General features: G+C 41.9%; 1 protein-coding gene across 1 annotated transcript in view; it reads right to left on the bottom strand.

Annotated features, from left to right (window-relative positions):
- dph6 (diphthamine biosynthesis 6) overlaps positions 1 to 14,063 on the bottom strand; it is a 222,786-nt gene that overhangs the window by 67,718 nt on the left and 141,005 nt on the right. The window contains exon 13 of the mRNA XM_084311213.1: positions 11,859 to 12,104. Within this exon, the coding sequence (XP_084167339.1) occupies positions 11,859 to 12,104 (246 nt within the window). The remainder of the gene's footprint in view (positions 1 to 11,858; positions 12,105 to 14,063) is intronic.

Here is a 14,063-nt window from a genome sequence, read left to right as displayed (position 1 = left end):
CAGAGGATTTTTTTATTTTTTTTTAATCTTTTCCCCCCTCCATTTTCCTCTGATTTTCTCCCATCCCAATGTTAGTCGTTATGCCAATTCTCAATCCCCCTTCCTGGTCGCTGCGCACTTACCCCCCACAGTCGGTCTGGGAGAGTGGAGGCTATCACGTGTTTCCTCCGACACACAGCCAATCAACCGCTTCTTTTCACCTGGCAGCGCGGATTCTCATTGAGAGGGCGTAGTGTGTGGAAGGATCACACTATCCCACTCAAGTCCTATCCACGCTTAGCAGGCGCCCCGACCGAACTGTAGGAGTCGCTGTTTACAACGACCCGGACCCACCCCGCCAGCTTCTCCCACCCTCTAATACTGCCAATTGTATTAGTGTGAACGGCCAGCCAAGCTGGTGACAACCCCGGAGCTGTGAGCTGGATTCGAACAGGCGAATCTAGCCGCTCCGGGGTTTGGTGACGAACGCAATCTCCGTTACGCCACCTGACCGCCCAGCGGAAAACATTTCTAATAAAAAAAATAAAAATTATAATAATTAAAAAAAAAATATATATACATATTAATAATATATATATATTTTTTGTATATTACTCTTTCTGTATATTACTAGTGAAGCACTGCTTCACTTGTAGTCATGCAATAACCTCCAATGGTATTATGTTTCATCATGAATGCATGAAAGGGGGGGGTAGTTTTTTGATGCTTTGATCGTCACCAACGGCATACGTTTTGGAGTATGTTACACATGGTTGTAGGGCTGGGCGATATGACCAAAAACGTTATCGCGATAAAATTATAAAATTATTTTAATATAATTCGATATCGATAATTATCGTCGATATAATGTCTGTCAAGTTTAATTAACTTCTTATGCTGCTGCGAATGTCTCGAGTCGAGTTGATGTCGTCATCAGTCCGCGCACGTTAGCAGTTAGCCGACAAGCGGAGTATCTCATGACAATGTAATAAATATGACACTAAAATACTCTCTTCCGCCACAATATATTGAAACGACGTCCACTGTATACCCCACACTACTATAAACGTGGCCTCAGAATTCACGCCACACACATACTCGGCACGTAAATATATAAAACAGCGCCGTGCAAGCTAGTTATCCTAGTCAGCCTGTTGTTTCTAAGCGAATGTCTCGAGTCGAGTTGATGTCGTCATCAGTCCGCGCACATTAGCAGTTAGCCGACAAGCAGAGTATTTCATGACAATGTAATAAATATGACACTAAAATACTCTCTTCCGCCACAATATATTGAAACGACGTCCACTGTATACCCCACACTACTATAAACGTGGCCTCAGAATTCACGACACACACATACTCGGCACGTAAATATATAAAATAGTGCCGCGCAAGCTAGTTATCCTAGCCAGCCTGTTGTGTCTAAGCGGTGTATTCCATGACAATGTAATAAATATTACCCTAAAATACTCTCTTCCGCCCCAATATATTGAAACGACGTCCACTGTATACCCCACACTACTATAAACGTGGCCTCAGAATTCACGCCACACACATACTCGGCACGTAAATATATAAAATAGTGCCGTGCAAGCTAGTTATCCTAGCCAGCCTTGTTTACTACTAGAGTCCTACCTCTCTACCCAGAGGTGCACCGCGGGTCTCCTTCACTGTCGGCCATCTCCTTCACTGATTGGTTGTTAGTGCGTGTGCTGATATCCAAGCTTGGAAAATCGATATATCGAAACTTTGCGACCACGTTTCATGTTTATTTCGAGGAAATAATTTATCGCGATAGTTATCGTTATCGTTTTATCGCCCAGCCCTACATGGTTGTTGCGATCGATGTGAAATCATGGTTGGATCAAAGCAGGATTGATGTCATATAGTCCTTACCTTGACTAGGAGGTACCCCAAAAAGAATATTCCAATTGTCTGATGGCAATTTCCAGTATTGGTGTCCATCGTGTCGCCAACATAATCCACCACAGCACATGCATCGGGGGCATTGGACACGTTTCAATGTCATCGAGTGAACCGCTAGACTCGCCTGACCAAAAAAACTGCGCCCCGGAGTGAATTAAATGTAACACCGGGTGTGAAAAAAAGGTTTCGAAGGGTGGGCAATACTGCCACCTACCAGGATGCGGCCGGTATTGCACTCTAGCGATCTCAGAGTGATTCCCTATGGTAACCCCCGAGGTCCGTGTGAGAGAAATGCATAAAAATATTGAATAAAATAAATAACGATGACAACGTATACTCGGGTATGGCGCTGAACGGTTGGCGAGTTAACCCGACTATCCTCGGGTCTGGCGCTGATTGAGTTAAGTGTGGGGGCGCCAAAAAATTATCCTAAATAAAATGGGGTCGTGGTATAAAAAAGTTTGAGAACCCCTGGTCTAGATGTGATAGAACTAGACTCTGGATGACTTGTTTGGTTAACAACAACAGAATCTATATGTCCCGTCCATGACAACTTACAATCTAAAATAACACCAAGAAGCTTTGTTTCCTCTACTTGCTCAACAGCTACATTGTTTAGCCTCAGGTTCAGCTGAGGTTTAGAGCTCAATGAATGATTTGTACTAGGGATGTCCGATATTATCGTCCTACCAATATTATCGGCCGATATTGGCATTAAAATGTAATATCAAAAATTATCGGCATCGGTTTAAAAAAATATATATATATATTTTACATTTATTTAACCTTTATTTACCCAGGCAAGCAAGTAAGAACAAATTCTTATTTTATTTATTGTGAAAAGTATGCATAATGTTGTGTTTTTGGGGGGGGAAACCCCGAATATATCGGTATCGGTTGATATCGGTATCGGAAATTAAGAGTTGGACAATATCGGTATATCGGATATCGGTAAAAAAGCCAACATCGAACATCCCTAATTTGTACCAGGGGAGCGGAGCGGGTGGTTTTGACGTGAGCGACGGGGTGGGTTTTAAAATGGGTCGGCGCGACTTCCGGAGCAAGAGTTCTCCTCCGCTCCAATCCGCTCCGGGCCGCTCACAGTGGTTTAACACTGATGTAATATACATGTAGTACAATGCCAAAGCAACAGGTGGCGATGTACAAACATGAAGGCCATTTTCAACCAATGAGAAGGGTGAACCGTCACTCACATCCTGCTAGACCAAAGTATATTCCGCCATTGTTGTTGATGTTAGCTTACATGCTAACGTGAATGGCAGCGACCATAGCATTGTGGCTAGGCTAGCTACCATCGCTTAGTAGAGCTAGTTGAATGGATATTACGTTATTTAACATTGCAGAATGGGTACAATTACAATACGGCTCAATACAAACAATTGTTAAGGGGCCCAGGGGGTGTAGACTGTTGTAGTTTGGTCAAATCAAGCTAATTTACATCATGCTCCAAAAAAATAAAAATCTGCAGAGCGAGCTGTGGAGCGATGTGGAGCGGGGAGCGCTTGATTCGTAAATGAAGGTGAGCGGTGAGCGACTTGGGGGGGCGGGCCAACATGAGCGGATGGGAGCGGAACCAGACGTCTAGAGCGAAGAGCGGATTTTTCGAGCGCTCCACTCCGCTCACATGCTCTGATTTGTACCAAATACAATGCTTTTAGTTTTTGTTAAGTTTAAGGCTAGTTTATAGCTGGTAACCCATTCTAGTACTGTTTGCAATTATTTGTTCAGGGTTGCAGTGATTTCATTAACTGTGTTCATGTATATTGTTGTATCATCAGAATACATAGACACATACGCTTTTTTGAGAGCAAATGGAAAATCCTTAGTAAAGATAGAGAAAAGTAAAGGACCAAGCGAACTTCCTTGTGGAATTCCACTCTAACATGTCTAGCATCTGAAAAGCTGCCATTAAAGAAAACTCTTTGAGTTCTATTGGATAGATAGCTTTCTATCCATGATAAAGCAGTTATCAGTTGGAGAAAAACCATAACACACAAGTTTATTCAATAATAGTTTGTGGTCAACCACATCGAAGGCAGCACTAAAATCTAACAATACTGCTCCCACAATGTTCTTTTTATCAATTTCTTTCAGCCATTCATCTGTCATTTGTGTAAGTGCAGTGACTGTTGAGTGGCCCTCTCTATAAGCATGCTGGGAGTCACTTGTCAGATTGTTAACAGAGAAGTAGCATTGTATTTGGTAAAATAATTATTTTTACCAAGAGTTTGTTAACTCTTTGGACGCCAGACCCGATGATAGTCGGGTTATCTCGCAGACCATTCAGCGCCAGACACGAGTATAGTCGGGTTTTCATCGTTATTTTATTTATTCGATATTTCCATTCATTACAGGCACACGGACTCTGGGTTAACATGGGGAATCATCCTGAGAATGCCAACGTGCAATACAGGCCGCATCCACCCAGGTGGCAGTATCGAGCACCCTTTGAAACATTATATCTTGGCCTGTGCGTCGATCAAATGTCTCTGGTCCCACTTTTCTTTGTCGGGCGAGGCGGGCGGGTATCCCGATCCCATTGAGAAGCGTCAAATGCCTCCGATGCATCTGTTGTGGTGGATTATGTTGGCGACACGATGGATACCGGTACGTGGACTCGCGATCAGACAATTGGAATATTCTTTTTGGGGTACATCCTAGTGAAGGTAAGGACCATATGATATCAATCCTGCTGTGATCCAACCATGACTTCACCTAGATCGCAACATGTGTGTAACGTTACTCCACAACGTATGCCGTTGGTGACGATCAAAGCATCAAAAAACGACCCCTCTCCCCCCCTTTCATGCATTCATGATGAAACATAATACCTATTTTATATATTTTATTTGGAAATAGTAGCGTGTACAGGCGATAAACGGCAACGCTTTTAGTGAAAATCACATTTTACTGTATATCGTCGTTTTCTGGGATTAGACAGGGTCACTCTAAAACTATATTCATATTCACCACGGTATAACACCGAACATATTGACGAAATTTTTTAAAAGAAATCATATATTGAACAATAGATACTGTAGTGTAGAATCTAGAATTTTTTCTCGTGTAGATGATGTCAAATGAGCCATAGTATTGTATCCATAGCTATAATATAGAATATATATACAGCCCTGCAAACACCGCCACTTATTCCTATCTAGAGCGTTGGCCCAGTAGGAACAAAAGATGGGCTAGACCGTGGCGTCCATTGAGTTAAGAACCGGTGACAAGCTTATTGGTCGGCTGTTAGAGCCAGAAAAGGCATTCCTAGCATTCTTAGGTAGTGGAATGCCTTTAGCTTCTTTCCAAGTTTGGGGGCAAACATTACATTCAAGGCTCAGATTAAAGATATGGCAAATAGGAGCAGCGATATGATTAGCTACAATCTTCAGTAGCTTTCCATCTAAATTGTCGATACCCGGTGGTTTCTCATCATTGATGGACAGCAACAATTTTTCCACCTCCTCTATACTTACTTTACACAGGTACAGTTTTTGTCCTTCATTATTTGTTCTTGTATACATAGATAGGATGACTCACAGCTAGATGTTGGCATTCCCTGCCTTAATGTACTCACTTTGCCCATAAAATAATCATTAAAATAATTGGCAATGTCTAAAGGTTTAGTAATACAGTAAACGCCCCTTCTGATTCAATGAAGGATGGTGTTGAATTGCTCTTTCTGCCCATAATATTATTTAACGTACCCCAGAGCTTTTTTCCATCATGCTTTATATTATTTATCTTATAATACATTTTCTTCTTTTTCCTATTCAGTTTAGTCACATTGTTCCTTATTTTACAATATGTCTGCCATTCAGATGAACTGCCAGACTTAATTGCTGCCACTTTTGCTTTATCTCTCTCACCCATACATTTCTTTAGCTCCTCATCAATCCACAGTGCACTAACAGTCCTGACAGTTAGCTTCCAGGTGCATGTTTATCAATAACTGGAATCAGCAATTTCATGAATACATCAAGTGCAGCATCTGGTTGCCTCTCTTTACACTCTTGACCAACAAATGTTTTTAACATCATCCACATACGAATCACAGCAGAATTACTTATATGATCTCTTAAACACTATTTTAGGCCCACTACTTGTAGACCATAGTCTTATACCCGTGTGTCCACTACATGTAGACCTATATAGTCTTATACCTGTGTGTCCACTACATGTAGACCTATAGAGTCTTATACCTGCAGGTCCACTACATGTAGACCTATAGAGTCTTATACCTGCAGGTCCACTACATGTAGACATATAGAGTCTTATACCTGTGTGTCCACTACATGTAGACATATATAGTCTTATACCTGCAGGTACACTACATGTAGACCTATATAGTCTTATACCTGCAGGTCCACTACATGTAGACATATAGAGTCTTATACCTGTGTGTCCACTACATGTAGACATATATAGTCTTATACCTGCAGGTCCACTACATGTAGACCTATAGAGTCTTATACCTGCAGGTCCACTACATGTAGACATATAGAGTCTTATACCTGTGTGTCCACTACATGTAGACATATATAGTCTTATACCTGCAGGTACACTACATGTAGACCTATATAGTCTTATACCTGTGTGTCCACTACATGTAGACCTATAGAGTCTTATACCTGCAGGTCCACTACATGTAGACCTATAGAGTCTTATACCTGTGTGTCCACTACATGTAGACCTATATAGTCTTATACCTGCAGGTACACTACATGTAGACCTATATAGTCTTATACCTGTGTTTCCACTACATGTAGACCTATATAGTCTTATACCTGTGTGTCCACTACATGTAGACCTATATAGTCTTATACCTGTGTGTCCACTACATGTAGACCTATATAGTCTTATACCTGTGTGTCCACTACATGTAGACCTATATAGTCTTATACCTGCAGGTCCACTACATGTAGACCTATATAGTCTTATACCTGCAGGTCCACTACATGTAGACCTATATAGTCTTATACCTGTGTGTCCACTACATGTAGACATATATAGTCTTATACCTGTGTGTCCACTACATGTAGACATATATAGTCTTATACCTGTGTGTCCACTACATGTAGACATATATAGTCTTATACCTGCAGGTACACTACATGTAGACCTATATAGTCTTATACCTGTGTGTCCACTACATGTAGACCTATAGAGTCTTATACCTGCAGGTCCACTACATGTAGACCTATAGAGTCTTATACCTGCAGGTCCACTACATGTAGACCTATAGAGTCTTATACCTGCAGGTCCACTACATGTAGACATATAGAGTCTTATACCTGTGTGTCCACTACATGTAGACATATATAGTCTTATACCTGCAGGTACACTACATGTAGACCTATATAGTCTTATACCTGTGTGTCCACTACATGTAGACCTATAGAGTCTTATACCTGCAGGTCCACTACATGTAGACCTATAGAGTCTTATACCTGTGTGTCCACTACATGTAGACCTATATAGTCTTATACCTGCAGGTACACTACATGTAGACCTATATAGTCTTATACCTGTGTTTCCACTACATGTAGACCTATATAGTCTTATACCTGTGTGTCCACTACATGTAGACCTATATAGTCTTATACCTGTGTGTCCACTACATGTAGACCTATATAGTCTTATACCTGTGTGTCCACTACATGTAGACCTATATAGTCTTATACCTGCAGGTCCACTACATGTAGACCTATATAGTCTTATACCTGCAGGTCCACTACATGTAGACCTATATAGTCTTATACCTGCAGGTCCACTACATGTAGACCTATATAGTCTTATACCTGCAGGTCCACTACATGTAGACCTATATAGTCTTATACCTGCAGGTCCACTACATGTAGACCTATATAGTCTTATACCTGTGTGTCCACTACATGTAGACCTATATAGTCTTATACCTGTGTGTCCACTACATGTAGACCTATATAGTCTTATACCTGCAGGTCCACTACATGTAGACCTATATAGTCTTATACCTGCAGGTCCACTACATGTAGACCTATATAGTCTTATACCTGCAGGTCCACTACATGTAGACCTATATAGTCTTATACCTGTGTGTCCACTACATGTAGACCTATATAGTCTTATACCTGTGTGTCCACTACATGTAGACCTATATAGTCTTATACCTGCAGGTACACTACATGTAGACCTATATAGTCTTATACCTGCAGGTACACTACATGTAGACCTATATAGTCTTATACCTGCAGGTCCACTACATGTAGACATATATAGTCTTATACCTGTGTGTCCACTACATGTAGACATATATAGTCTTATACCTGCAGGTACACTACATGTAGACCTATATAGTCTTATACCTGTGTGTCCACTACATGTAGACATATATAGTCTTATACCTGTGTGTCCACTACATGTAGACCTATAGAGTCTTATACCTGTGTGTCCACTACATGTAGACATATATAGTCTTATACCTGTGTGTCCACTACATGTAGACATATATAGTCTTATACCTGTGTGTCCACTACATGTAGACATATATAGTCTTATACCTGTGTGTCCACTACATGTAGACATATAGTCTTATACCTGTGTGTCCACTACATGTAGACATATATAGTCTTATACCTGTGTGTCCACTACATGTAGACATATATAGTCTTATACCTGTGTGTCCACTACATGTAGACCTATATAGTCTTATACCTGTGTGTCCACTACATGTAGACCTATATAGTCTTATACCTGCAGGTCCACTACATGTAGACCTATATAGTCTTATACCTGCAGGTCCACTACATGTAGACCTATATAGTCTTATACCTGCAGGTCCACTACATGTAGACCTATATAGTCTTATACCTGTGTGTCCACTACATGTAGACCTATATAGTCTTATACCTGTGTGTCCACTACATGTAGACCTATAGAGTCGTATACCTGCAGGTCCACTACATGTAGACCTATATAGTCTTATACCTGCAGGTCCACTACATGTATACCTATATAGTCTTATACCTGCAGGTCCACTACATGTAGACCCATATAGTCTTATACCTGCAGGTCCACTACATGTAGACCTATATAGTCTTATACATGTGTGTCCACTACATGTAGACCTATATAGTCTTATACCTGCAGGTCCACTACATGTAGACCTATATAGTCTTATACCTGCAGGTCCACTACATGTAGACCTATATAGTCTTATACCTGTGTGTCCACTACATGTAGACCTATATAGTCTTATACCTGCAGGTCCACTACATGTAGACCTATAGAGTCTTATACCTGCAGGTCCACTACATGTAGACCTATATAGTCTTATACCTGTGTGTCCACTACACGTAGACCTATATAGTCTTATACCTGCAGGTCCACTACATGTAGACCTATATAGTCTTATACCTGCAGGTCCACTACATGTAGACCTATATAGTCTTATACCTGTGTGTCCACTACATGTAGACCTATATAGTCTTATACCTGTGTGTCCACTACATGTAGACCTATAGAGTCGTATACCTGCAGGTCCACTACATGTAGACCTATATAGTCTTATACCTGTGTGTCCACTACATGGAGACCTATATAGTCTTATACCTGCAGGTCCACTACATGTAGACCTATATAGTCTTATACATGTGTGTCCACTACATGTAGACCTATAGAGTCTTATACCTGCAGGTCCACTACATGGAGACCTATATAGTCTTATACCTGCAGGTCCACTACATGTAGACCTATAGAGTCTTATACCTGCAGGTCCACTACATGTAGACCTATATAGTCTTATACCTGCAGGTCCACTACATGTAGACCTATATAATCTTATACCTGCAGGTCCACTACATTAGGGCTGACCTTCGATTTTTTTTGGCAATCGAAGCTCGGCCCCGAATCGAAGCTTTGAATTTAAAAAAAAAATTTATTCTTTTTTTTTTATATATATATATTTTTTTTTTTTAATCTTATGTTGTGGGACTTGTACAGCACTTTGGTAAACTTTGTTGTTTTTATATGGGCTCTATAAATAAAGTGGATTGGATTAATGAATTAAGTAGCCCCTTTCGTGACTGTGACGCAGCCAACACGGCTGTGTGATTTAATTCAAGGTGGATCGCTGTTGTCGTTTGAACAACTTCAGATTTCATGGGAACTACCAATCCCCCAAATCAAGAATGTTTAAGATGAATGAAGTAAGATTTTGATTATTTGAAATATGGCCTGTGTAGACTAAACTATGCACAGAATTATGTCAGTCTACAAGGTCCAGCAATGTAGACCTTGTAGACTCCACTACAGACCAATTATCAGTGAATGTTCATGCATTTTTAAGAAGGGCTACTTCCACAAAAAAACAAAGAACTCACCAAAACATCTCAGTAGCACCTTATCTAAATGTTCTATTTCATATATGGAGATTCATATTTATTTATGTATTGCATGCATTTCTAAATTTTATTTCCTATTTTGTTTATTCATCCCAGTATCTTTCTTTCTTATGTGTGGAATTCTACAAGGCATTTACATTCACATTTACATTTAGTCATTTAGCTGACGCTTTTATCCAAAGCGACTTACAAGTTCTGTACGACAGGTCATCAGGAAGGATACAACTCTATCAGCTGAGTAACAATATTCATCAAAGTGTTGCGTGTTACAGTGTAGGTTAGTTTATTAGTAAGTAAGTAAGTAAGTAAGTAAGTAAGTATTTATAAAGCACCTTTCATACATGTCATGTAGCTCAAAGTGCTGTACACAATTATAGGCATATATAACGATAAAAGCAATAAAGTCATAGTGATCAGTTAAGATCAATGTTTAAAAAAAAAAAAATAATAATAATAATAATAATAATAATAATAGTAACGTAAAAATGAAAATAACGTAAAAACAGTCATTTGCTTACCAGTTTGGGAGAACAGGTCCGCACAAACATTTCCGCTCAGTGGCAACCGGAAGTGCACTAAACCAATGCACTTGTATGGTAGGTAGCAATGTTTAGGTCTTATAATGCTAGTGTAGTTACGTTTTTATCAGTGGTCATAGTTGGGTCCATAGTGCTTTACCAAGTCCCATGGATCCATCAGTGGCCGTGTATTGTGTGCGTATGTACCCGTTCGCTCATGTGGTCAGTGGCCAGAGTTGGGTCCACAGGACTTATCCAAGTCCCATGGACCCATCAGTGGCCGCGTCTTGTGGTAGAAAGAAAGAAAAAGAAAAACGTATAAAGAAAACAGTCTAAAGTTTGAAAGTTTGGGAGGTCCGCAAAAACACGCCTTCAGCTCAGAAGCTGAGGCGTGTCAAAAACTTTTGAAAAACTGGAGGCGTGTCTCCTATTGTACCCATTCCTTCATCTAAGAAGTTTGAAAGTTTGGGAGGTCCGCAAGTGTATGACAGTAAGGTTAGTTAGGGTTAGATTTTATTTTAATTTTATTTCAGATAATGGTTGAAGAAGTGCGTCTTTAGTCGACGGCGAAAGATTGGACGGGATTCGGCTGTCCTAACTGGGGTGGGTAGTTCATTCCACCATTGTGGGGCAAGGACTGAGAATAGGCGTGTAGGTGGTGTATATGTGTTTGAGGATGATATCCTTCAAACAGGCAATAGTGATGATATAATTTGGGCTGAGCTGGGTTACTTTCCTCCAGTGTATTTGTCCCCCGGCCCCATCCAATGGCCCCATGCACACACACACACACACCGAAGTAAAAAAAAAATTAAAAAAAAAATAAATAAAAAAAAAATATTTTTTTTTTAACTTCGATTTTTTTTTATGTTCGAAGCTTGTGCCATCGAACGAAGCTTCGAAGCTTCGAAGTATTTAAGACAGCCCTACACTACATGTAGACCTATATAGTCTTATACCTGCAGGTCCACTACATGTAGACCTATAGAGTCTTATACCTGTGTGTCCACTAGCAGGTCTCCACACTCACCTTCTCTTGTGCAGCTCTCAGCATGCGCTCCCAGACAGCTCTGATCATGGGTATGTCTTTGCGTCTGGTGGCGTAGCAGTGAGCCTGGAGAACATGGCCCAGAGTCAGACCGCTGATTACGGCTTCCAGAACCTTCTCCACGTGGCTGAAGGCCATGCGGGCCTGGGTACCGGCTCCAGCCTTCACCAGCTGCATGGTGCAGGGGACCAGGGCGATCTGGCCTGCACAGAACACTGACTCGTCCACCTGCAGAGGAGAGATTACACACAGAGCAAAGCATGACACCAGTGTCGCTCTTGTGTCTCGCGAGGCAAACAGGTAAGGGTTAATGTCCCTACCCTGGTATTGAGTGCTGCGTAACACTTATTCGTGTTAACCCCACAAAGACAAGCACACACACAGACACGCATACACGTGTGCACATATTCCACACTTGTGCACACATGCATGCAGGCATTGATGCACACACACACACACACACCTACACACCCACACACACACACACACCTACACACCCACACACACACACACACACACACACACACACACACACACACACACACACACACACACACACACACACAGGTTTAGGGAATAAATCTCTATGCCAAATCAATCCATCGCTTGAAACTCAATTACAGCCTCTCACAGAACTGGTTACTGGTGGGGCAGCGCGGGGGCCGCTTGGCAGAGATGTCGAACATGATAAATGTAGCCATTCTCCCAAACCGACAAATGCCCAGCGAAAACATTGTGCAGTTCAATATCAAGAAGAGAGGACAATTTATTTAATTCATTTCAAATACACACCGTCAAGCCCAGATACACCTCATGCCAAGCTAAAAACACAACCATGCTTTTGTTACAGAAACTCTACACGCCAGTCTGTATATCATTTTCTTTAAGCTAGTCTGGGGGGGAAGGGGTATCAAACTTTAAGTCAAGAATTCTAAAATGAGGACATCACAAAGCAAGAGGTGCAAGAAACAAACCATCGAACTCCAAAATGAGCCAGAAAAGAAAGTCCATTATATTCATCAGTGAGGTGCAACAATCAAATTAACATGAATTACCAGCCTGTGTTTGAATAGCGGTGCATCAATTAACAAGTGCCCCCTCTCTCTTACATTATCACCAGTAATACTCATCTCGCTGCACTAAAATAACCAGGCGTCTCCGCGCTGCGTTCGCGCACCTACGTACGTCCACGCCGCGAGTGTGTCTGTTATTCATGAGCATAATTAGCCTCGCGATAATTAGCTGATCTTCTTTGGTTAAATGCCTCCGTTTAGAACAAGTTCCCCCTAACTCAATAATCAAACGCAGAGAAATCTATCTGTTTAATGCAAAGAGATGAGCAGGGCGGGCGGCGGCATCGACGAGGTCAGGCCTCTTGAGACGCAGTTAGAGGTCAGCGGTGTTCGGGGGATTCCGCGGCCTTAGCGCGGGACACTAGCTCCTGGTCAGTGCAAACAGCCGCGGGAGACGCAATGTTGTTAATTGGGCGGCCCCTGCGCGGGGGACCCTGGGGTCCGGGTGGACTCAGACCTCCAGGGAGGATCAAGGAGGGCCTGAATCAATGGGTACACGGCCTGAGACAAGGTCCTTAGCAGATTAGCAGAGGCACATCCAGGGGTGTCGTGTTTCACAGTCAGATTACCAGGGTTAAAAGTGTGGACCAGAGGTATTACCGAAGGCTTAGCACCCCCTGAACCCCGGCTCCCCCTCCTCTTCCTCACTTCAAACACCTCCCCTTGTCACTTAAGCAAAGTAAGGGTTCTTTTCAACCCATTAGAAAACCCTACGTCGGTGGATGCGTGTCGAAAAGCAACACTACCTGTGCAGAGTAGAGGCGGTTGTGAGCAGAGAGGACCTGTTTTTTCTTCTTCTTCTTAATAAATATTACATCTGCATTCATGTTGAATTCCGGCATCGGCATGGTAACTACATCGCTGTCTAGCGAGGAGGGGGGGGGGGCATGGCCACAGACATTTCCATAATCAGATGGGTTTCCCATGATTCCCAGCTCCTGGGTTCACTTGTCAACTTTGATGAATCTTCAGCTTCTGCCTCCAAATTACCGGGACAGGGAGAGCGCATGAGACAAGAGAGATGGAGGGAGAATGAGGGGGAGGGGGGAGACTGAGGGCTCCCTCCCTTTCAAGCGGTCGGATCAATCACCGGATCATTTACCTGCGAGCACAA

Source organism: Notolepis coatsorum (assembly GCF_963971535.1).
Source record: "Notolepis coatsorum genome assembly, chromosome: 3".
In the NCBI taxonomy this organism is placed as follows: Eukaryota; Metazoa; Chordata; class Actinopteri; order Aulopiformes; family Paralepididae; genus Notolepis; species Notolepis coatsorum.
Note: the sequence above shows the minus strand (reverse complement) of the source record. Positions and strands in the feature narration are given on the sequence as shown.